The sequence below is a fragment of the Callithrix jacchus genome, chromosome 14 (genome assembly GCF_049354715.1).
Source record: "Callithrix jacchus isolate 240 chromosome 14, calJac240_pri, whole genome shotgun sequence".
NCBI classification, from domain to species: domain Eukaryota; kingdom Metazoa; phylum Chordata; class Mammalia; order Primates; family Cebidae; genus Callithrix; species Callithrix jacchus.
In genome coordinates, this window is record NC_133515.1 from 55,605,066 (window position 1) to 55,630,175 (window position 25,110).

The window sequence follows — 25,110 nt, forward strand, 5'->3', positions numbered from 1 at the left end:
CTAATTTTTGTTTTTTTTTTTTTTTTTTGTAGAGATAGGGTTTTGCCATATTTCTCAGGCTGGTCTTGAACTCCTAGGCTCAAGCAATCCTCCTGCCTCAGCCTCCCAATATGCTGGGATAATAAGCATGAGCCACTGTGTCTGGCCCCTCTTTCTAGTTTTTTTAGTACCTATATAAGTGACATATCATAGGCACTTCATAAATATTTGCCTAATAAATAAGCAGTTTAAAAATGTTATTGCCATAATAGATATTACACACATACGTACATGTAACATTACATATGTACAAACAGATACATATAACACAATCATACATACATAGTAACTAATGTAAAATGTAAAGAATAACATGTGACAAAGACCCTCTCCTTAACCTAACTTCAATCAGGGTCCTCTGAGATGTCTACTCATCGAGGCTTGACCTTGTTCTTTCTTCTCTATCCTTGTACAATCCAGTTTGAGCAAGAATCCTGCTAAGTAAGTGTAGGGAAAACTCCTCACCCTTGGTGTCTAACCACCCTGGATATCTTATCATCCTGGCCTCCCTTCAGCAAGAATTCTGTTGAGCTGCTCTATTAAGAATCTCTCACATCTAAAGTTTCCGCTTAGTAATTTTCCATCCATGGATCCCCACCCTGCTCCTTGCCTATAAATGCCCACTTGTCCTTGTTATATTTGGATTTGAGTTCAATGTCTCCTCCACTTCAAGACCCCATTACAATGGTCTCTATACCTATCTGAATGCCCACCCCCCCTTGAATAAAGTCAAGAATAAAGCATAAAATTAATGAATTAACCAGGAGAGTTTAATATAATCTTCACATTGTAGATGTATCACAGAAAGGAAATATTTGTGGACTATAGGAATTTACGGGACTGAGCTTTAAAAAACAGCAACTGATTCAAGAGTAGTAGCCCTTAATATTATGAAGTTATCTCTAATTAAATAACACAGATGAAACATGATGTCGTGAGTAAAAGACGTCCTCTTAATCCTGAACTTCAGATTCTACCATAGAAATACATTCCTGAGAATAATTAATGTTGCCCCATAGCTACTACTTAGTACACTTTGGGTCCTGATCATAGGAGAGATGACAGGGCAGGCATCTCTCAGGGCAATGAATAGATGGCATTGCCACACTGTAATAAAACAGAAGTTAATTCTCAGAGAGATCTAAAATTTTTACTATAGTATGAAACATACTCACTAAAAGAGGAGGAAATAATTATGCTTATAGAGATAGTTTCACAAGTTTGAGGTTGACGTTTTTATTACGATCAGATATAAGAACGCATGAGATCCTTTAAAGTTGGCCCAGTACTGGCCAACCTTTGAGCCTATCCTGACTCAGACATAGGGTGTTTGCATAAATCTCTCCCTCTACCCAGGGTCCCTCAAGTGTTCCCTCTGGTATGCAAACTGTTGAAAAACAAGACTATGTCTGTTAATACAAGAAATGTGAATTTGAATACACATTCTCAGGCTGAGTTAATTAACAGATTTCTGTTTACCCAGCAGCCACTTGGTGGCCAGCTCTTTGCTGAGCACTGTGAAGGATATAAAGAAAACGTTTGACATAATCTTTTTTCTTCACATAATCTTTTTTATTTCTTATTTTTATTTTTTGAGATAGAGTCTCACTCTGTCGCCCTTCCCAGGTTCAAGTGATCCTCCCACCTCAGCTTCCAAGTAGCTGAAACTACAGGTACACTCCACGATGCCTGGCTACTTTTTGTATTTTTGTAGAGATGGGGTTTCATCATGCCACCCAGGCTGGTCTCAAACTCCTGGGCTCAAGTTACCTGCCTGCCCTGGCCTTCCAAAGTGCTGGAATTACAGGCATGAGCCACCATACTCAGCTGATCCTTTATTTCAAAAGAACTGCAACTATTTAGCAGGGAAGATAAAACAAACAGTCATGAAATAAGTGAAGAACAATTAAGCTTTGCCAGCATAATTTCAGCAGAGCAGATTTTGTCATCTCCATAGAGAAGGTGTGGTATGAAGTGAGCCCAAATGGCTGGGATTGGAGCAAAGAGCTGGGGGAGCTGGGGAAGCTGCAGGAAGGCACTGGAGGAGGAAGGGAGCACGTCTCATGAAAGGGGCCCAGGAATAGGAAAGGACAGGTGGGTGGAATGAAATTGTGCAGGACCTTAAAATTTAGAAGGAGGAATTTGGATTGTGTGCCCACCAAAAGGAGAAACATGAAGACTGAAATTTGATCTTTTGAGTTACTGTTCTACAGTCACCTCTCTTTAGGAGACACGGACCTCAGATTTCTTTAGTTTGAAATGACAGTTACATGGCTTTTCCAAATCCTCTAAAAACGGTCCAGACACGAAGTTTTCTAGGACTACTACTTCAACCAAAATGTGTTTCTTCAAACCACAGTGATTTTCCACTGTTTATGCTTGTCATATTGTAATGTGTTTCTCCGTTTTCTCAGTTGCTATTGATTTCACCTAGTACAATCAACAGTAATAAAAATTTTTGAAGATACCTAGTACTGGCCAAACTTTGAGCCTATCCTGATTCAGACATGGGTATTGGGTATTTGGATACATCCCTTCCTCTGGCCAGGGTCCCTCCAGTGTTCCCTCTGACATGCAAACTATTTCCTCAAATGCGCCATTTCTGTGTAGGCCATATGGCTATTTTCTAGAGGGTATTCCAGCTCCGTGGTTTCTTTCTTCCCTACTGGAGCTGACGCCCTGCCTGGACTCCAGCTAATCTGCCTGGGGTCCTGGACTTGGTTCTTTAACAATTATTGTGCTTCTGGTGCCTGGACTCTTCTATATTCACATTCTCTTTTTCAGTATTGCTAGATCTTTCTGGAATAATGATAATTGCAAATACTGACATTAATACGAACTATGCCAGAGGTTCTTGCTGCCACGGCTTTCCATCCAAAGAGCAGATCCCACAGGTGTCCTTATCAACCTGAATTTTTGGATTCCAGTTGAATAGATGCCCAGATCTATGTGGTAAATACTGTGATGTGCCACCCAGGTCTCCCTTCAATAAAAGACCTGATGTCCCATCTGCTGGGTGTGCTGTCACCAGACAGGCTTCTGCTGTCAATGCTTTCAGGGATCAACTCAGTTCTAAACAGGGGACTTGCTCAAATTCATACTCCTTCTTGGAGCAGCCTACATACAATGACTGATTACTTTGAAACTATAAATATCTGGACACCCTGGTCCAACTCTGAGGGGCTCTCCTAGGTCTGGAGCTCCCATTAGGTCATTGTTTCTTTCACAACAATTAGGGAATTATATTAATATTGTAAAATATTTATGTGTGTTGTAAGTTATATTAAATATAAGTTTCATCTCAGGATAGTAAGTAGAGTTATAAAATGTTTATAATAAAAAGAAGTTATTGGCTCAAATAAGGTTGAGAAACATGCATGCAGAATACTTTTCCAAGACTGTATCACAGCTTGACGTCTCCTTCTGTCCAGTCTCGATTGCACAGATGTTGATTCTCAGGGGTCCCTTATAAACATCCTGCACACAAAACGCTGTCTCTGAGTTTGTATCCCAGGGAACCCAACTCACACCACACAACAACTAGTTTTTACCTAAAGCATATCCCATGCTCATTTTGTCTCACTCCCTTTTGACCTCAGTTCACTGTTAAGGCATGCCTTTAGGTTGAGGCTGTGATAATTTTCTAGCAAAATTTTGGGGGACATTTTTGGCCAACATTCTCAAAACCCCAGAATCATTTTTCTTCTAAAAATTCTTAATCTAGGGTTGAATGCTCATCATTAGAGGATATGTTACAATTTCAGGTACCTTCTAGTCCAAAATTAATCTTTTGACAAAAATCATGTTGTATGTTGACATTATTTTAGCCAATTTACTTACTGCAATTGAACCTAAATATAAAAGACTCAATAATACTTAGCTTGGAGTAGGAGCCACTATCTCCCTTATTTAGGATACAGCAGTATTCACTGGCAATTATGCGGTTCTCAATGGAAAAAACTAGGGATCTTTTTAGAAAATGAGGGAAACTTTTTGGTTGTTACAATGATGGAGGGAGTCTTTTTGGCATTTAGCAGGCAGAGGCCAGGGATGCTAGGTATCTTATAATAAGGAAATCAATCCCGTACACAACAAAAACTGACCTATATCCTGAATAATTTTTTGTTATCTTGAAAAATATTCATATGGTGAAAAAATCCATTAATAATTATTATCCAAAATAATTCATTTTATATATAAACACAAAGCATTTTTTAAAAAAAAAACAAAATGCACTTTGCCACAAGTTTAACATAAACTCAATTTTCTGGAGCTACAACTACCATGTAACCAAGGGAAGATTATATCCTGTTTTTTATAGATTTACCAAGAATTATTCATCATTTGTTTAATTCACTTCACGTGGTAGCCAATACATTACAGCTGTACCAGCGATGGTCAGTCACAGCAATCATACACACCCAAGTCCTGCCAACTTCGTTCCATCTTCCCACCCAGTCCCGCCATGCATTTATATCCTGAGATATAGATTATTTTATTATATATCATGTTCCCTTTTCTTATTTCTTTCACAACAATTAGGGAATTATATTAATATTGTAAAATATTTATGTGTGTTGTAAGTTATATTAAATATAAGTTTCATCTCAGGATAGTAAGTAGAGTTATAAAATGTTTATAATAAAAAGAAGTTATTGGCTCAAATATGGTTGAGAAACATGCATGCAGAATACTTTTCCAGTTGTCAAAGAAGTCAATTTATATCTTTATCATTTTAATAAAGCTTTTACAGCAAAGAAAATACAAAGCTGTGATCACAAAATTCTAACTCTAATATAGATCCATAATCACTCTTCATATTTTCATTCATGTTCATTAAAACATGAAATAAACTGCTCAAGTGAAACAGAAATAAAAGCAACTACAAAATTGCCAAATACTCTTCATCATATTCATTTTCTATCCATATTTTCTAAAGGAGGAGGCAAAGGTATCTCCCTACAGAGCCAATGTTTATTTGAGCCTTTAAAGTCAGAAGGATTTGTTTGTTTAGACAGGGTGTTTCTCAGTCGCCCAGGCTGGAATGCAGTGTCGCAATCTCAGCTCACCGCAACCTCTACTTCCCAGGTTCAAGCAATTCTCGTGCCTCAGCCACCTGAGTAGCTGGGATCACAGGCATGCACAACCACATCTGGCTAATTTTTGTATTTTTACTAGAGACAGGCTTTTCATCATGTTGGCCAGGCTGGTTTTAACTCCTTACCTTAAGTGATTCACCTGCCTCAGCTTTCCAAAGTGCTGGGATTAGAAACATGAGCCATTGCACCCAGCCAAAGTTAGAAATTTATAATATTTCAAATGGTTTTTAAAAGATATTAGTAATATAAACTTTATGCCTTGCCAGATCAGACTAATGGCTTTCATCTAAAAAATTATTTGATAAGACAGAGTTCCAAAGGAAATGCAAACACTACTGTAGCTATCAAGCCATTGAGACTATGAAAGGGGCTGAATCCCAGTTTTCCGTCTCATATTACTGTATGTATACTACTATTAAAAAATCAATAAGACTGTTTAATTAAAAATTACATGCTTGCTATTATTGCAACACACAAAGGGCTTCGTTGTGAAATAAAACACACCTCTCTGTGCTTTCAACTTCAGCTAATATGTAATAATAATTTTAATGTAATTTTAAACCATGGCTATAATAACTTCTATTGTAAATAATATTTCTGAAAGTTTAAAGTATTTCTGTTTTAAAAACCCATCAGGGTAGAAACATTTGTTCCTATTTTATAAATGTGGTCAAGAAGCCTGTCCTGGCCATTTCAAAACAAAGAAGCAAGGACAGAGCTGGAGATGAAGCAGCCACTGAATGTTCACCTTGGTCCACTTGGTCTCATCACAGCTTCTGAAAATTAAGAAACACTATACCTAAAAAGTACTATATTTGCATTTTGTTTTTCATTTGAGAAGAAAAAGTGAATGAGAAATGAAATTTATATAAAAAGAGATGAAGCAAAGATGGTAGAAAAATAACAATTTCCCCACTTCAAAAACTTCTTGTATTCCTAACATACCATTTTTAACCTCAAAATAATCTGTAGTTGCAATACTGTCCAATTATGTATGCTGTATCTGTTCCATAAATTCCTTTCTGTTCTTCCCTTTCTATTGAAGAGATATGCTTCTCTGAAACACCCTTCTACTCTCCATGGCCTATTATTCTCCCTAACACAGAATTATTTCTGATGCTGTACAAAAGCATGTTAGTGTCACCTTGATGTTGGTCATAGACCTTTGCTTCAATAAAGCCACAGAGGAAAACACTATATTTACTCTTATAATACTATGATTCCTTCTCCTTATCCTCCACTGTGAGTATGAAAACACAAACATTTTTGTCACCATCATCTCCACTTTCTCATCCCCTCCACACACACAAACCTTCCCAATTTTCTTAAGAAGAAACATACATGTTAATCAATCTTCTGTAATAGTCTTTATTAAATCATGTCATTCTTTCTCCTTTAAGGAAGAATTGATTCACTCAGTTACTCAACCATCAGAGGCAATGTTAGTTGGTGTATACGTTTTATGAAATGTTCTCATTGCATTCTGCAGTTCTTATTGTTCTTTAAAAGTGGGGAAAAGGCCTGATTAAAGCAAAAGGACAGCTCAAGGTGGTACCATGGTCAACACTAATTCATTATTAAATAAATACTTTTTGAGCATCTACTAGGTGCCAGATACTCTATTATTACTCTGCTTATTACTGTATTGCAGAGATAAGCAAAAAAAAAAAAAAAAAAGACTTAGCTCCTGTCCTCATAGACAGTGGTCAACTAATTAAACCAAGAAAGGCATTATACAAACTGTGGTTCAAGAAGTCATGTGAGATCATCGAAGAGCATCATGATCATGTGCCTTTGAGGAATCAGAGAAGGCTTCCCAGGGGAACTGAAGAATGAGCTGCTGACTAAGGTCAAGTAAGAGGTGACCAGGTAAGAGGGGGAAGGATTACAGAAAGAAAGACTCCCCTATTCCCCCCAATAGACCCCAGTGTGTAGTACTCCCCTCCCTGTGTCCATGTGTTCTCATTTTTCATCACCCGCCTATGAGTGAGAATATGCGGTATTTCATTTTCTGTTCTTGTGTCAGTTTGCTGAGAATGATGTTCTCCAGATTCATCCATGTGGGTGAAGGGGAGGAAGGCAGCAGAATACACTGCCATGTGTGTACCTATGCAACTATCTTGCATGTTCTGCACATGTACCCCAAAACCTAAAATGCAATAAAAAAAATAAAATAAAATAAAAGGAAAGCACCAAAAGCATCAAAAAAAAAAAAAAAAAGACTTCACCGCAGAAGGGGGACAAATGTCTCAATGGCTACATAGCAGGAAAATGAAAGGCAGTGAGTCAGGGAGTGGTGTAACTGGAGGCTGGAGTAATAAGTAAGGTTTAGATTATACAAAGCCTTATCGGGCTGGGAAAGGCTTTTGGTCTTTATTCTTGGAGAACATGGAAACAAGAAAAGAATTTAGTTACATGTAAATGGTAGAGGACTAGCTTAAAAAGTGAAAAAACCCACCGAGTTTATAAAAGCAATTAAAGATCATGCATTTAAAAAATATTTTACAAATAAATATAAGTTAATCATTATGGAAAACTTTTAATAATTATCTAACTAATCATCATTCTTCACAGCTTCATTTCAACAGCCACGATTTATTCCATGAGGCTAGAGAAAAATAACAAAAAAATCTGAACAGAAGTATGTAAATTATGTAAATTGCATTAAATTAAATGAATTAAGGAGTAAATACATAATAAATTATGTATATGCATTTATATTAACATAAAATAAATAACAAAAATGATTACACATTAAAAATATAACACAAACATATACAATCAAACTTTTATACACTCATAAACTAATTTTTGCTACACAGATGAGAATAAAGAGCAGATTTGGAATATCAAGATTTAAATCCATGAAGTTTCTCTGTGTTTTCAATGTCATCACTTTTATCCTTATCTAGACCAGAATTATTCATAGCAGCATCAAGAAATAGACTTATTTGTTAGATGACTTAATAAACTTTCTCAAATGTTTAATATACAATAAATCAATCTAGGTAACTTATAAATATTGCCCCTATTATAATAGCTGCTGTTAATGTAAGTTGAAGAAGAACAGCAACGCACAAATATTTGCCTTTTCTGTGCCTCCAGGCATATAGGGAATCCACACTTAAGAGGGGAAAGAGGGAAGCTCAGTTTCATTCCACTATTGATCTATCAGACAAGAACTTAATCAATCTTCTTTATAAGCTATTAAAGCTCCAGAAATGAACTCACCTGATGCATTCAACATTGATTGTCTCTTTCTAGGAACTGAATATGTCAGCCTTATCTACTACTACAGCTGTGATTCAGTTTTTAAGGGACAAGATTTTTCCTTCATTAGTTTTACCAAAATGCTCCAATTAAGAAAAAGCATTTTTGATAGTGGCCCATGGTAAATGACTAAAACAAAATGAAGACCATAACCTCCAATTTCAGTCAAAGCCTCTGGAGAAAACGAGAGACCAAAAGCATATGTTCATCAAAGGAAATTCAGCACTAGTCCCAAGATCCTGCTCTAGCATGAATTCTGAAAAATGCTCTGGCAGCATGAAACTAATGTTGAGACCTTAAGCTCAGATAAATCTTGGAAATTCAAAGGGAAACTCAAGGCAGTTGTAAATCTGTCTTTACTGCATATACATTTCAGCAGAAGCTTCTATATGTAGTATTAGGTTATATGACATCCCATTCAACATCTAACTGCCTCATAAATATAGGCAGCAAGGTCATTTTATATTTACAGGGCAACTCCAAAAGTGCTAGATGCTATACACTGGGGGCAGGAGGAGGGGGAGGCTCCACATGCTTGGTTTATTAGGAAAGCACAAATCATCAGTGGCCAAAGAGAGCTCCCTTTGGCTCAGCTTTCTGACTTCCATTTCCTCTTTTTAGGTCCCTTTACAGTCAAAAATTAAATACTGGGAAAAGCAACAATAAAGAGTTATGTCTACAGTGTTCTAAGGCTCTTGAGAGTATTTGCCAGCGTCAGTATGGAAATATTGCCTACTCCCTAATATAATACGAAGAACAATACCTCTGGATGTGTTGTTAGCTTGGTTTTCAATGGTAAATAAGAGGGAAGAAATCATCTATCCCCTACACCCCTATCCCTGACTTCTTTATTTCTCTATATTATCTGCAAATATCAATATAACACAGCTCTAGCATATAGGCTGTTGGGTTTCTTTCACAAGGTCTGATTTTCTCAGGCTCCCCAAACATACTCAACCTGAATCCTTGAACATGATTCCTACTGAATTCACCCACAGACAGGGATTGTAGCACAATGCAGGAAGAAGCAAAGGGCCAGGAGCAACATTCCACATTAGAACTGTCTCCACTAATGTGTCACCCAACTATCTTCTGGAAGCTTCTCTAAAACAGATAAGGAGGCCACACTTACAAGCCAAAAAGGCACTGGCTAGTGGAGCTCCTCCCTCAGTGTTCACCCATTCCCACTGCCCTTCAGTCTCCACCCCAGCAAAAGCATCAACCTCTCTGCTATTAAAGGTGCTACTGTATGTATGCATTCCCTTAGAAACCAAGGGAGTTGAAGGCCTCAATATTTTCAAAATGCCTAACACATTCAGGAAGACGGGATGCAGAATGGGGTCTAATGTTTATTTATTGGAAAAATCACAAATAGCTGGAAGTCCATTAAGAGGATGTTTCAGCAGATTATATTAATTTGTAATTAATTTTCAGTGATATTTATGAGAGAACCCTTTAATCAGCATAATTCATACTTTGAAAATTATAATATTAACTAATATTAATTAAATAATAATTTATAAATTTCAATAGTTTTAATTATCTTTTGATTAAATTACCTGTTAGTCAATTCCACACTGCTTTTGATATTAATTAGCTAACTTAAACATGATCTACTGAAACGACTCCCCTGTGGATTAAGGCATATTGTCTAAACAGGTCAACACTGAGATACTTAAGTGTGACAATTTATATTGCATGATTAGGAAAATTAATTGTTTAAGGCACTGGCTTTTTCATTTTCATTTGCTAGTGGGTAAGGTCTTTAAAATATGCCCTGGGTTTCCCTAGGCCCAAATTCCGAGACATCCCACATTCCGTTATTCCCCCTTTTCTCCTCCCCTGCTTCCTTCTCTATCCTGTTACAGAACATCCTAGTCTTCTGAGAGCTAAATTAGTGTCAGCCTATTAATCAGCCAACAAAATATGTCAGAGGAAAATGAAGTTGCAACCCCACGCCCCTCCACAGGCAGATCACTTTGCGCCCTGTCTCAGCACAGTGGAGCCGGGGACCTCAGCACTACAGCCCAATTTAGGTCTCCTCTGTGCAGTGACAACCAGCCCAGACCTCATTTTTTAAAATGTTAATATTTAATTTAAAGCCCCCTACCTGCAAGTTCTCAAAGGTAAGTGTCATTGACTACACACACTGCTCTTGCGCATTCGGTGGGTATGCGCTGCTCTCTGCCCTCACTCCACCCCCAGCATCCCACCCCAGAAATTAAGATCTTTTTAAATGAGCCTTCTAAAATCAGCTATCAATGTGACAGTTTGTATTAATCATTTACATCATCAAGAAAAGCAGGGTATACACTACATAAATAAAGGAAGAGAGGGATTTGATTTTTGCCATGTGGAACAGCAACCAAAAATACAGGTTTCAGAAGCTCCAACTGACCTTCTTCTCTCAAGAAACATCACTGGATTATTGAAGCTCCACACCAGCTGATATGACATCACTTTATTCAAAGATAAGCCTTATTTGGGGGACAAAATCTTCACTAAGAAGGTGTCATGGGCAGTTTTTACAAATCACAATATGCAAGTGGCTCTTTGGTTATTCATATTATGACATTATATTCTAAATAATTTCATCCTGAAACTCTCTATTTACCGTGATTAATGAGGATAATTTATATTTTCAACATTGACCTTCTCCAGGACAGTATCTGATATGAGTGTCTGGTGCTAGCATTCAGAATACTGTGTAGTACTTGAACATGAAAAGCAACAGCAATAACATGAAATAAAAGGAACATTTGTTATGTCCAGAAATTTCAGATAAGCAGAAACAAAAAAAATTTGTAGGGCCAAAGTATTGGATGTAATTTCTGACTTCTGTTACATAGTTTGGCCATTTATTTATTTATATTAGAGACAGGGTGTCACTCTGTCACCCAGGAAGGAGTACAAATGGCAGGAACATGGCTCATTGCAGCCCCAAACTCCTGGGCTCAAGTGATCCTCCCACCTCAGCCTCCCAAGTAGCTGGGATTACAGACACACCCCACAGCAACCAGTTAACTTTAAAACAAAATTTCATAGAGATTGAGTGTCACTATGTTGGCAAGGCTGGTCTCAAACTCCTGGGCTAAAGCAATCCTTCCACCTCCTTCCAAAGCACTTCCACCGAAGTGCTGGGATTACAACATGAGCCACTGCTCTCGGCCAGTTTTGCCATTTATAAAAACTAAGCCTATAACATGTACAGATAATAAAAAGGCAATACATAGTTCTGAATTATCTTTATATCTATCATACTTTTCTATAATTCATGGCCTAGTGATTTTCTTTCAGTTTACCTTTCACTGCTTATACTACACTTTAAAAAAAATGAGTTGTTTGCTTGCTAGACACAATACAGAAAATTCTTTCTACCTGTATATTTGAAATGGAAACTAGTTTTTTTCCTAAAAATTGATTTTGAGTGACTTGTAATTATTTGAACAGTGTTAAACTTATTTTTGCAGTATTTTTCTGGGCAAATGATTAATAAAATGTTCAACGGCTAAACAATTTTTGTGTAAATACAAAGAACAAGTTCTCAGTTATTTTGATAAAGGTCATGAAGTTAGGGAGTAAAAGGGATAGAGGCAAATGTTCAGGATGTGAACATTTTAGAAATACATTATTTTATCTTCATTAAGTTCATAAACAGCAAAATAAGGAGTTATTTTTAAAAAAGGAAATTCTCATTTGAAAATAATTAATCTAACATGCATTCAGTCGTTCAGTTGCAAACCACAAAGAGAAATCAAGTGGGACTCATTGGGAAAATATCACTTAACATAAAGCTCAATTTCAGTTGAAAATAACTTACATATAATATGTGAAATATAAAATACCTAAGAATAACTCTAGTAAAAAATACATGGAAATGAAGAAAACAACAAAGTTTTTTTTTTTCAGGTTGGAGTGCAGTGGTACAATCTCAATTCCTGCAAACTCTTCCACCTCTCAGGTTCAAGTGATTCTCCTGCCTCAGCCTCCCAAGTAGTTGGGGTTACAGGCACCCGCCACCACCCCTGGCTAATTTTTGAATTTTTAGTAAAGATGGGGTTTCACCATGTTGGCCATGCTGGTCTCAAATTCCTGACCTCAGGTGATCCACCCACCTTGGCTTCCCAAAGTGCTGGGATTACAGGCATGAGCCTGGCCAACAACCAAGTTTTATTGAGCTGCAAAACAAGACTTGAATAAATGGAGAAACATATTTCTCTTGAATTGAAAGATTTATCATGGTAAAAAAAAAAAAAGTGAAAATATTTCCAAACTAATTTATAGCTCTACACAATTCCAGTTAAAACACAACGTTTTTGAATTGGTTGTTCTCCTGATCATCCGGAAAAACTAAGAAGAATCAGCAAAAATAAATAAGGATTTGGAAAGAGTGGTGGGGAGGGAACTTACACTGTCAATTATAAAATGTATCACAAAACTACAATGGTTAAAGCAGTGGGATGCTGGTTTTAATTACCAGTTAGATAAAGAGATAAAACATATTCCTGAAAATAGATACAAACAATATTAAATGCTAGTATCACAATGGTGGCATTTCTTTCATCATAATAGAAAGAAGTAAACTCCTGGGATCACTGGTAGAAAAAAAAATGGAGATATTCATCACATCCTATTAAAAAGAAAATTCATTCCTAAAATAATCCAACATACTTTTTTCATCAAGTGCCTCTATGTTCTAGGGACTAGTTCTACTTCCCAGATATAGACTTGTTTAAAAAATAAGAAGAGAGAAAGCAAAGTTCTTGACTTACAGTTCACATTCTGGGGCATCCAGATATATTGGGGCAGCCATTAACCAATAATATTATTTTAAATAGCAATATGTACTATGAAAAACAAAAAAACTAGTTCAGAGTGAGAGGGCAGAGTAACAGAAAGTAGATCCGTTTGAGATAGGAGGATAAGGCAGGGTTTTTCTGAGGAACTGATATTTGAGAGGAAGCCAAGAGAGAGTACCTGTGGGCCGAACCTTCCAGGTGAAGGTGATGCTGAGAAGAGCTTGATTGGGTTCAGTAGTTGCAAGGGGGCCAGCTGGGTGGAACACAGAAGAGTGGTGGGAAATGAGGGTGGGGAGGAAACCTGGAGCAAGATCAAACAAAGCCCCATAGGCCATGATGGGGGACTTAGCATTTTGCCCTAAGTGTGATGTGAAAGTCATTCAAGGTTTTTGAGCAGCAGAGTGCAATAATCTAGCTTAAATGTTGTAATATATACTGTATTATGAAAAGTATACTATCAGGAACCAGAGTAGAAATATGGAGACCTGTTAGGAGTGCTTGCTGTGATCCAGGTGGGAGGTGTGATGACTTGGAAAATGGTGATCCAGTGACGATAAATGGTTGGATTAGGACACACTTTGAAGGCAAAACCAACAGGATTTGCTTATGTATTACATGTGGGATGTAATCTAAATGATGCAAAAAAAAAAAACTAAAACAATATCATTTTTTTTTATAGATGGAGTCTTGTTCTGTTGCCCAGGCTGGAGTTCAGTGGCATGATCTCTGCTCACTGCAACCTCTGTCTCCCAGGTTCAAGCAATTCAAGCAATTCTCCTGCCTCAGCCTCCCGAGTAACTGGGACTACAGTACCACCACACTTGGCTAATTTTTGTATTTTTAGTAGAGATGGGGTTGTGCCATGTTAGCCAGGCTGGTCTGAAACTCCTGACCTTAGGTGATTCACCTGCTTCAGCCTCCCAAAGTCCTGGAATTAAAGGCATGAGCCTCTGCACCCAGCCATCATCATTATATTATTTATAAAAATATTCAGCCAAAATGAAAACCTTAGCTAGAATATGTATTAGTCTGTTCTCACACTGCTAATAAAGACATACCCAAGGCTGGGTAATTTATAAGGAAAAGAGATTTATCTGACTTACAGTTCAGCATGGTTTGGGAGGCCTCAGGAAACTTACAATTATGGTAGTTGGAGAAGCAAACACATTCTTCACATGGCAGAGGAAGGAGAATTTCTGAGCAAAAGGGGAAAAAAACTCTTTTAAAACCATCAGATCTCGTGAGAACTTACAATCACAAGAACAGCATGGAGGTAACCGCCCTCACGTTCTATTAAAAAAAAAAACTAATGCAGAGGGAGTTTCCTCCCATGACAGGTGGAGATTATGGGAACTACAAATCAAGATGAGATTTGGTAGGGACACAGCCAGACCATATCAGAATATAAAATTTAAAAAAGGCTTTTTGATAAATGAAACTAATTTTTAGTAAAAGAATGGTAGATGATTCTATAAATCATGTATTTAGAATTTGAGAAGTAAGTAGATAGTTACTTTAAGGTTCTGTAGAGGTGCCCTTCACTTTTGATCTCTGTTCCTAGTAAAAGAGATACTATTTGAGGCATTTGAATGCATTCCATAGCATGAAAAAGTAAATAAATACAAAGTGCCCAAATCTTATTTCAGTAATTCTTTCACCTTAGCAACTAACAGCTGCTTCGCCACAGTTGCTGACTAGGTAACACCACTGATAATTTGAATGTCCACTCCTTATTCGCTCTGCCCAAATTCTACAGAAAGGGCCATGGGCTGTGATCTAGCCTCAAATTATCTTTCAAATAAAGATAAGATGGTGATACACATTCATGGGTTATTTATAATATTCATATAGAGTTATCTAAAATCAAACTTTTAATTATAATGTTAAAGTTCTGTCCCATTATTTCTAGAAATTTTTAAAGAAATTGGAATATATAACAATAAGAGTACATAAATTTGGTTCACTAAGTTTACTGACATAATTATTATTTGATTGAATTGAAATGATATGTAATATTATTATCACAGTCTGACTTACCAAATGTTATTAGAGACACAGGAACTAAAAATTGAATTTGAAAACTGAGCTAAAAATATTGAATTTGAAATAGTGTCCTTTATTGTCATGCATATGCCTACATTCATATCCTTACATTTCTCAAATTTTCCCACAATGTGTAATTATCAGATGTGAGATACACAGATGTGTCTCCCTTTTGCTTTTTATCTAAGACTTTAGATAGCTTGTAATAATAATATGTCAACAAAATTGGTGATCGTACCTTGACTTGTAAAATAAAACCCATTTTAAGAGTATCATAAATCTAACAGACCATGTCTTGTGTTGTGATTGGTAGAAAATTGGATATTAAACACTAGGGACAAACATCTTCTAATTCTGGTACTTGAGTAAGTACCAAAAGAAAAAAGAAAAAGAGACCAAAAAAATCATTACTTGCAGTTGATAGTTTAACTGATCATGATCAATTTGAAGTGCTTATTGCTTAAGTAAATGACCTTTGGGGTGATTTCATTAGCTCCATATACTGCAAAAGGTTATATCTGAATTCAATTTTGTGATTGAGTCTAGGCATATAAAATCTCAAAATAGTTTGAATGGATGTAAAAAAAAAAGGCACAGAGTCCTTCTGAGACAAAGAATGGGCTGTGAAAATCCTGCTTGGCTTTGATTTTCTAATTGTCAGCTTCACGTGTGAGTAAATATTTGAAAGAAGAATGCAATGCACTGATATCATCATCACCTTAATGTTTGTGGTTAGGAGGTGAATTTAAAATTAGCTATCATTTCTAACTTTTTAGTACTATAAATTACTAAAAAATAAAAATTTGCTCCCTCTGAAGCCATTTTGGTCCTTTGATGAAGTCTCCTTACCTTTATAGAGATGCAGTACCCCATGTTCTACCTTCCTTTTCTTCTTAAAGTGCTACAAGGCGTATGCTTGTTATTTTGTTAAGATAGGTGTCAAATGTTTGTGAAAAGAATTTTATATGCCTTCTTGAGATGTAACAGGAAGGAAAGTCAAGAAAGATGTTTGAAAACCAGATGAGGCATAGACTCTTCTAGTCTTCATATATCATTCATTGGTAGATGAAATAAAGGCAAATATTATCTCTAAATACCCCAAATTAGGAATATTGGGGTTAGAGAAAAAAATGCTTAGAAGAAATAAAACTATGTTTTTTATCTAACTGACCTTGAAAGCAATGTAATAATTTTCTTGATGTTTCCTTCTCTTCAGTCACGATTGCTTTTTAGGATATTTCAAAAATACTCCAGTAGTCTCTGTCCCTTAATATTAATCTCTCTAATAAATAAGTCTCTTACTTAAAAACTCAAAACTAACTTCTATTTATTTCTAGAAATAAAAATTTCTATTCCTTTCTACCCTTAAATTTCTCTATCATCTTTTTCCCTCTTCCTAACGTAAGCCTTTTCACAGTAAGGGTCACTTCCCCCAACCTCAGTCTCAACCCTTCGCTGGGTCTTCCTTGATGTTTAAGGACAATATATGCAGCAGCAGTGGTGGCCAAAGTGGAAAAAAGTGATAGGAAGTGCCTAGGCAGTTAGGGGTGGGTCCTCAGTGAAACCCAACCTTCAAGCTGGAAACTGTCCTGGATAAACACTCGGACCAGATTGAGAACCTGCCTTTGCATTTGGCACACGTCTCTCTAATTGATCCCCATCCTTCACCTATTTTACATATACCTACCTTTTTCTAATTGGTTATCTATACTGTCATGCCAACTTTTGAGTGATATCTTTGCTTTGACCATTTTTGCATGCTCACAAACCAATCAGCACACACTCCGTATTCTGAGCCAATAAAAATGCCTGGACCCAGTCATATTAGGGGAACTTTCCTGTCTTCAGGTAGGGGAATGACCCCCTGCTTCTCCTCTTTTTGCTGAGAGCTTTCCTTTTGCTTAATAAATTCTACTCCACTCACTCTTTGACATCCACATGCCTAATTCTTTCTGGTCATGAGACAAGAACTTGGGACCCAGCTGAGCTAAGAAGCAAAAATCCTGCATCAGAAGGAGAAAATGATGTGATCCTTCAGTGGACTCTCTTTTCTTTCTTCTTCAATCCTGCTATGGAATCCACATTTTAAAAAATTTCAAGCCACACTCCACCACCTACAAGTCATATTACTTAATTTGATCACTTTCATCTTTGAACATCAGGATTTTTTTTTCACCAAATGAGGCTAAAATCTCCCAATCTGCCTACCTGGCAGGACCACTATGACATCCTTCATATTAGTTAAAAGCACCTAGTAAACTATTTGCTGCTTTGAAAAGTTAAAAGATGGCTATTAAACATGTTATTTTAAAAGAAGCCAGATGATCAAGTGGAAAGGGTTGAAAGCAGAGAACTCGTTTTGAGTTTTGACAGTGCTACTTCCTGGCTGTGTGTTTCTAGGCACATCACCCAGCCTCTTTGTATCCTAATTTCCACATTGCATGCATTATAAATCTCATAAAGATGTTAGCTCTTTTATCACCTATAAAAGGTGGCAATAATAATATTTACATAATTCTATTGCAAAGATTGAGAAAATTATTTCAAAAGTTAATTGTGACTTATGAATATAACTGTTAATAGCTATCAATGGTTGAATGTAGTAACCAAACCGACTCTATGGAAATTGTGTTTAATATGTACCATCCTAGCTCTTGTTACATACAGTACAGGATATTCTTCCTTAGTAAAGAGAAATGATTATTGAGGAACAAGCAGCATATCTTTTTTCTGAAACATTAATAACTTTGAAAAATGAATTTCACTTATGAAATTAGTATCACATACTAAAAAATTTTATGATTAATAAATTAGCAAGTCAGTGGATTGCTGGTGTGGAGTGAAACAAATTTTAGCATTGACAAAAATTTTCTTCTTGACCAAACTCCACTCAGCCTTTTCTGAGCTCTCTTCTCAGGTAGGCCCTGACTTTCGGACATCTATGTTGCCTCTGCATTCTTCAACTGCAGCAAGAATCCTGTTATGTCAGCTGGGCCATCCTTGATTATCTGATCACCTTTGACATCTGGTCAGTTTCCTTATTCTCTACTATTGTCCAGTCTGATCACACTGGCCAGCCTTTAGCAAGAGTCCTGTCAAGTCCATTTGGCCACAAATCCCCCTCACTGGGTGTTTCCCTGTAGTAATTTTCCATCCACTGACACTCCCCCCTACACCTTGTCTACAAACCCCCATTTTTTCTTGTCGTATAAGGAGTTGAGCCTCATCTATCTTCCCCATTGCAAAATCACATTGTAGTAGTCCCTATACCTATCTCCACTGTCCTGAGTAGCCTATCTTGAATAAAGTCTGACTCACTGTTCTTTAATAAGTGTCATGAATAGTTTGCTTCTTTAATGGGCTTCTGTGGTTTGATGGCTATTTGATGACTTTAAGATGAGTTAGAAATAACACTGAAATAAGGTATGAGTTATAATTTGTGTGCTAAAGAAGAAGGGAGCTCCTAGCATGTTGGGAATGCTCTTAACTGGAATGAAAGCTACATGAATGTTCGCTTGAAAATATTCATTAAAGTTGTGTTGTATGTTTTACATACTTTTTCTGGTTGTGTGATAAAAATTAAGATTTAAAAGCCTTAAAAATTAGAAAAAGAAAAATGGAACTGACAATTCTGGCAACTTTCTAAATTTGCAATGTTCCATGAAAAATAAGAGTTCAATGCTGTTTATTTTCATTTATTTTAATAGTAAAAAAATCATTCGCATACAATTCTCCTATACATTGCAAGATTTATGAATATGAAGAAAGATGGCCATCTATGTCAAGGATATCATGATGCACAAATTTTTTTTATATTTGCACATACTATCTTATACTAACCCATATCTCAGAGCTGATATTTCTATATGACTGAACATATGGGGTATGGAAAAAAGAATTTCCATACATTTTGAAGATTTAGGAAGAGAAACAGTTTTGGCCATGCCCCCAAATTTTGAAAATTCTACTTAAAAAAAAAAAATGCTATCCTCTTCTGTCACCCAAGGAAAACCTTCCAGCTCAAATGTTAAAATTTTAATAAGAGGATTTTATTGTTAAGTAAGATTCAGATTCTGCTGGACTGCCTGAATTGAAATCTTATGTGCCGTTTTTATGAGCAATGTGACTATGTACAGTTCTATAGTGCCTCAGTTTCTTTGTCTGATAAATGGGTATAGTCATAGTATCTATTTCATAGGATTGTTGTGATTTAAAACAGACACTGTGCCTATAACAGTGCCTCACACACACCTCAGAAATGCTTAGTCAGTACCCTGGAAATGAAAGCTTCCTTTTAGGTCTAGCCTTGCTCTTCCAAAACTTAGGAATGCCTTCTTATTTACTCCAGTTTCTCATGTCTCTCTTTGAGTTATTAGTCTGTTTACAACCAGATTCTGCTAAATATTTTTTTTGTCTTCTGCCATTTTCACTGGTTACTTGCTACCTAAGGCCAACCTCACAATGTGTTCTCCTTTCAAGATATCAAATCTAAAACATTTTTGTGTGGATGACTCCATTGAAGTGTCATTTTTCTGACTTCAAAAGACCAGAGGCTTCTCATTCATCACCATTCCATTTCCACTCCATCTCCTTCTCTGGCAGCAAGATCTGACATTAAATTCTGAAGTTCTTGTTCACCGCCATGCAACACAAATAAGGGCTTCTTAAGCCATCTAGAAAATATTTCAAACTATTTAGAATAAATCACTTTGAAGCCAAGTTAACTTGTTTGGGTTTTTGGTAGAAATAGAGAAAAGGAAGAAAGATGTGATAAGTTACTAAAGTACCTAAGAATTTAATCATCACTACAATATTCATTCAGATGATATCAGTCATAGACTAGGATTTCCAGGAGGAACCCAAGAAAGTATACCAGTCCTCTGTGACAGAGAAGAATACTGAATTTCAGATAGGCCACAACCTTACCCTTAGCAGTCAAGAATAAACACAAAATAGAACCTGGCTTCATGCCTTCTAGTGCAGTATTCTTTCTTTCCTCTATTGCATGATGTCTCTGGGCTGAAGTGTCTGTGATGTCTCAGAGGAAAGGTAATCAAGAATAACCAACCAGACTTCTGAACAACAAAGATAAATGGCTTTTATATGTCAAGGTAAAAATCTGGCAGAAATACCACTTCCATCATCAACTGTTCAGATAACTAATATGTTTAGAGTCCTCAAACCATAATCACAGATATTCAATACTCCTAACCATCCTATGAAAAAACTCACTTTCTCTTGCCCAAGGTCATTTCGAAGCTACCTAAAGCAGTCATTTATTTAAACACCAACTTACATTTAAATAGACCACTCAGCAATTACTAAGACATTATTAGTGCTTGGTGCTGGGGAAGACAGAGATGAAAGAGCTCAACACAGGTAAACAATGACACACAAGTAAGTTGAGCTCAGTGATAGAGGTATGCATGGAATGTAGTGAGGACCTGGAGGATAGGGCTAGAGAACTCTTTTGGAACATACAATGCAAGCTAAGGCTTAAAGAAAGAGTAGGTATTAGCTAGTTCAGGCAGTACAAGGTGGCTGAGGGACTCAAGGACAGGTAACACCAACAACAACCACTTATATTGAGCACTTGCTATTCTGCTATTCCCTGTGCGTCACCCATTTCAACTATCTTAGAAAGTAGATATTATAATATTCCCCTTTCATAGTTGAGAAAAGCATGGTCCAGAGAGGTGAGGTAATTTCTCTAGTGTCACATAGAGCCTGAACTGCAACTTAGGCAGTTGGGCTTCAGGAGTCTACATGCTTAGTAACTGTCCTGCAGTTCAGGCTCCTTCAAGGACAGGACAGTTGTCTAAATTACAGAAATGTAATTTCTTGTGAAGTGGTATAGCATATAAAGGCTGATGAAAGCCAGGAATGGTAGCTCATACCTGTAATCCCAACACTTTGGGAGGCTGAGGCGGGTGGATCATTTGAGCCCAGGAGTTCGAGACCAGCCTGGACAACATGGCGAAATTCTGTCTCTACTAAAAACACAAAAATTAGCCAGGCATGGTAGTGGGTGCCTGTAATTCCAGCTACTTAGGAGGCTGAGGCAGAATTGCTTGAACTCAGGAGATGGAGGCTGCAGTGAGCTGAGATCAAGCCACTGCACTCTAGCCTGGGCAACAGAGTGAGACTCCATCTCAAAAAAAAAAAGGCTGATGAAATGGGCAGGAATGAGGTCTTGATCTGCATTCACTGCCATGCTCTGGTGCTTGGTACTTGGTCTTGTCCTGGAAGTGATAGGTTGTGTGCCACAGGAGAAGCATAATCACATCTATAATTAAAAAGTTCCTTCTGGAAAACACAATGTGATAAAATGGAGGGGTGAGAATAGAGACAAAGGGAACCACTAAGGGATCCAGTATACCAACACAGGCAAGAAATCATAAGGAACAAAACTAAGGGAGCAGTACTAAGCATGGAAAAGAAATGATAGATTCAACAGATGTTTACAGGTATAATATCAACAGGGTGTGGTGTCTGACTGAGAGAGGAATCTTGATCTACACCCAAATTTGTTTATTTTGTAAAAAGTAAATGGTGGTGTCACCCACTTAGATATCTCATGTGGAAAGGGGTGTAGATTTGAGGTGTTGTATATGGAAATTGGTTCAGCTTTGGACATGATGATTTTGTAGTGTGGTCGAGAGAGGAGAATTCTCTTGCAGTCAATTGAGTGCACAGGTTTGGTCCTCAAAAGAGATACAGGTTTGGAGCCTGGGGAACAATATGCAAGCTGTGGTAGGGAGGGCCCTCAGCGTAAACAAGAGTAGCCAGGCAACAGCTTTAAGGGAGAAGCAGACCAAAGAAGGTAGCAAAGTAAAGAAACAGACCAAAGAAATGGCAATTTAAGACCTGATTGAAGGAGCAAGCCCAACAAGCTGCTTGACAGTTAGGTGGAAACCCAGGAGATCAAGGTGTCACTAAGACCCAGGGAGAAGGGGCTTAGAGGAGAAGAAAAAATTGGTCAACAGTGTAAATCCCAACAAAAACAAACAAACAAGACAAAGGTGGATGAGTACAGCAGTGTGCACCTGCAGTCCCAGCTACTTGAGAGGCTGAGGAAGGAGGATTGCTTGAGGCCAGGAGTTAGAGTCCAGCCTGGGCAGCATAGTGAGAACTTGCCTTTAAAGAAAATAAAAAAGATAAAGGCAACAGGGACGTAATCCTAACTGTTGACTTTACACTCACTATCTAATATAGTTTGGATATTTGCCCCTTCAAATATCATGCTGAAATGTGATCTCCAGTGTTGGAAGTAGGGCTTAGTGGGAGGTATTTGGGTCATGGGGGCAGATCTCTCATGAATGGCTTGGTGCCTTACCCACAGGGATGAGTGAGTTCTCACTCAGTTCATGCGAGAGCTGTTTATTTTATTTTATTTCATTTCATTTCATTTCATTTCATTTTTTGAGACAGAGTCTCACTCTGTCACCCAGGCTGGAGTGCAGTGGGTACGATCCCGGCTCACTGCAACATCCACCTCCTGGGTTCAAGCAATTCTCTTGCCTGAGCCTCCTGAGTAGCTGGGACTACAGGTGTGTGCCACCACACCCAGCTAATTTTTTGTATTTTTAGTAGAGATGGGGTTTCACCATGTTAGCCAGGATGGTCTCGATCTCCTGTCCTTGTGATCCACCCGCCTTGGCCTCCCAAAGTGCTGGGATTACAGGCATGAGCCAGTGCACCCCATCAGAGCTGGTTGTTTAAAGAGCCTGGCACCTCCTTTCCTCCTCTTGCTCACTCTCTCATTATATAGTATGCCTGCCCCATCTTTTCCTTCTGCCATGATTGTAAGCTTCCTGAGGTCTCACCAGAAGCTGAGCAGATGTTGATATCATGCTTGTACAGCCTGCAGAACCATGAGCCAAATAAACTCTTTCCTTTATAAGCTTCCCAGTCTTGGGTATTCCTTTATAGCAAGGAAAACAGACTAACACACCATCACATTTCTTTAAACCATATGAGAACAAAACACCATCCAGAAAAAATGCAAATGACTCTTTAGACTTTCCAATTTGTTTGTATGTGGAATCTCTGGTGTGTATATAATTATTTACTGTTCCTTGAAATGCAGGATAAATTAGGAGTAATATAAAGAAATTGCAACTTTCAATTTATTTGGCCATGCTATATACAATTAGAAAACAATCTCAACAAACAAGTTGAACATATGAAAGCTAAGTGAAATTGTGCTAAGGAGAAAGAAAAAAAAGTTATGAGTTTAGTAAAGACAGCTTCTGAAAGATAAACATTTTATAACAGGTATTAGAGAAATGCATTGTCAGAAGCTTAAAAATTGTTCAGCAGCATCACAGGCAGAGGTGTGCTAAGAAATTAATCCAACAATACATTTTTATTATGCACCCCCTAAACTCCACATTGCTCGAAGCATTGCAGATGATACAGATGATGTCCCAAAGTATAAAGTAGGGTCTTGGATAAGGAAAACAGGCAACGCTATTACACAGGCAAAAGCAGGGATCAGCAAGCAGGTGAAGAGGGGCTTCTCTGTCAGACAGACCAGGGATGGAGTTCCCTGCTCCACCCATACTGGCCTTGAGGCAAGTTGGGTACTATCTAAGCTTCAGTTTTGTAATTAATTATATAACATATTCTCTTATTTCTAGATAAAATTACTAGGAGATAATAGCTGACATTTATTATAGAGTTATTACATGAACTGTAACTTGCACATTTGCATCTCACTTTACCTTGATATCTATCCGAACTGATATGTTTTTCTCATTATCCTCCTTTTATTGATGAAGAAACTGATGCACAGAAGGGTTCAGAAATTTGTTCAGGAACACACAGACAGTAAGTGGCAGAACTGGGATTTTATCTTTGACAATCTTAGCCTGGAGGACATGCCTCTCTGGACTATACTCTGTTGCCTCAATAAATAGCATGGTAGTTCCAGTAAACACAGATGTCTGTTTCATGGAGGCAGAGGGATAATTATGTGATGATAGGGTTTAGATTGGCAGAGGGTGTTCCTAAAAGGCTCCTATCCACCAAGTTCTTCTTAAACTCAGATACATTAAAATTTTGTGAATGTATATGTATGTGTGTGTATATATGTATATCCACATGCATTAATATTTACACACATATGTGTATCTGTGTGTGTGCATCTACATATATACATAGGGGAGCACACTCTAGTTTTATATATGCATTTGTATGTGTCTGTATAACATAGAGAGAGAAGGTTAATAGCAAATGCACTCAAGCCACTGTGCTGAAGTAAAAGCTGTGCTGGTGGGAGTAAAGTTTAAACTCTCAGCCTGTTCCCCTATTCAGAAGCGGACAACCTGTCAATCAGCAGGGAGGTACCTTACCCAGGAGTGGAAAGACAGTCACCTAACTGCTCCCTACCAATTTAGTTAGGGATTCGTTCTAACTATTATTTGAAGTGCTTAGAAATTAATGTAATATTTCCTGTACTAATTTGCATTGCCTGCGGGCTGAAAGCGCCCCCTGTGAGGGCCACAGAGTTAGGTAGGGAGCTGTATCCAGGGCAACTCCATACCAACTTAAAGCAGGAGCAGCCCTTGTAGAGTGGTGCTGACACTGGGATTAGGATCTGTTCTATGAGACCGTGACCAGCTGATAAATTGAAGTGGTAATTTGGGATTTAACCAAACAGAGCAGTAAATGTATTAGAATGATGAAAATCCACGGGGAGAAAAGACTGGCGGAACCATACAAGTTGGTAAGGTTTTGTTTTGTTTTGTTTTGATTTTTAAATTCAAGGCTCTCCTTTTGCCTTTGCCTTTGAATCCTGAATTTGAGCATCTCTTCTGCTACTGAAAACATATTAGTAAAGTGGATTGCCTTTGTTA

General features: G+C 37.5%; 1 protein-coding gene across 2 annotated transcripts in view; it reads right to left on the minus strand.

Moving 5' to 3' along the window:
* The window catches only part of LOC144579163 (uncharacterized), a 422,342-nt gene that overhangs the window by 344,612 nt on the left and 52,620 nt on the right, over positions 1-25,110 (minus strand). Inside the window, exon 3 of one of the 2 annotated variants that reach the window (XM_078348434.1) lies at positions 14,254-14,403. The exons of the other annotated variant lie outside the window; for it this stretch is intronic. Coding sequence (XP_078204560.1) covers positions 14,379-14,403 — 25 coding nt within the window. The 3' untranslated portion in view covers positions 14,254-14,378. Of the gene's footprint in view, positions 1-14,253; positions 14,404-25,110 lie in introns of those variants that run through there. 2 annotated transcript variants of the gene reach the window in all.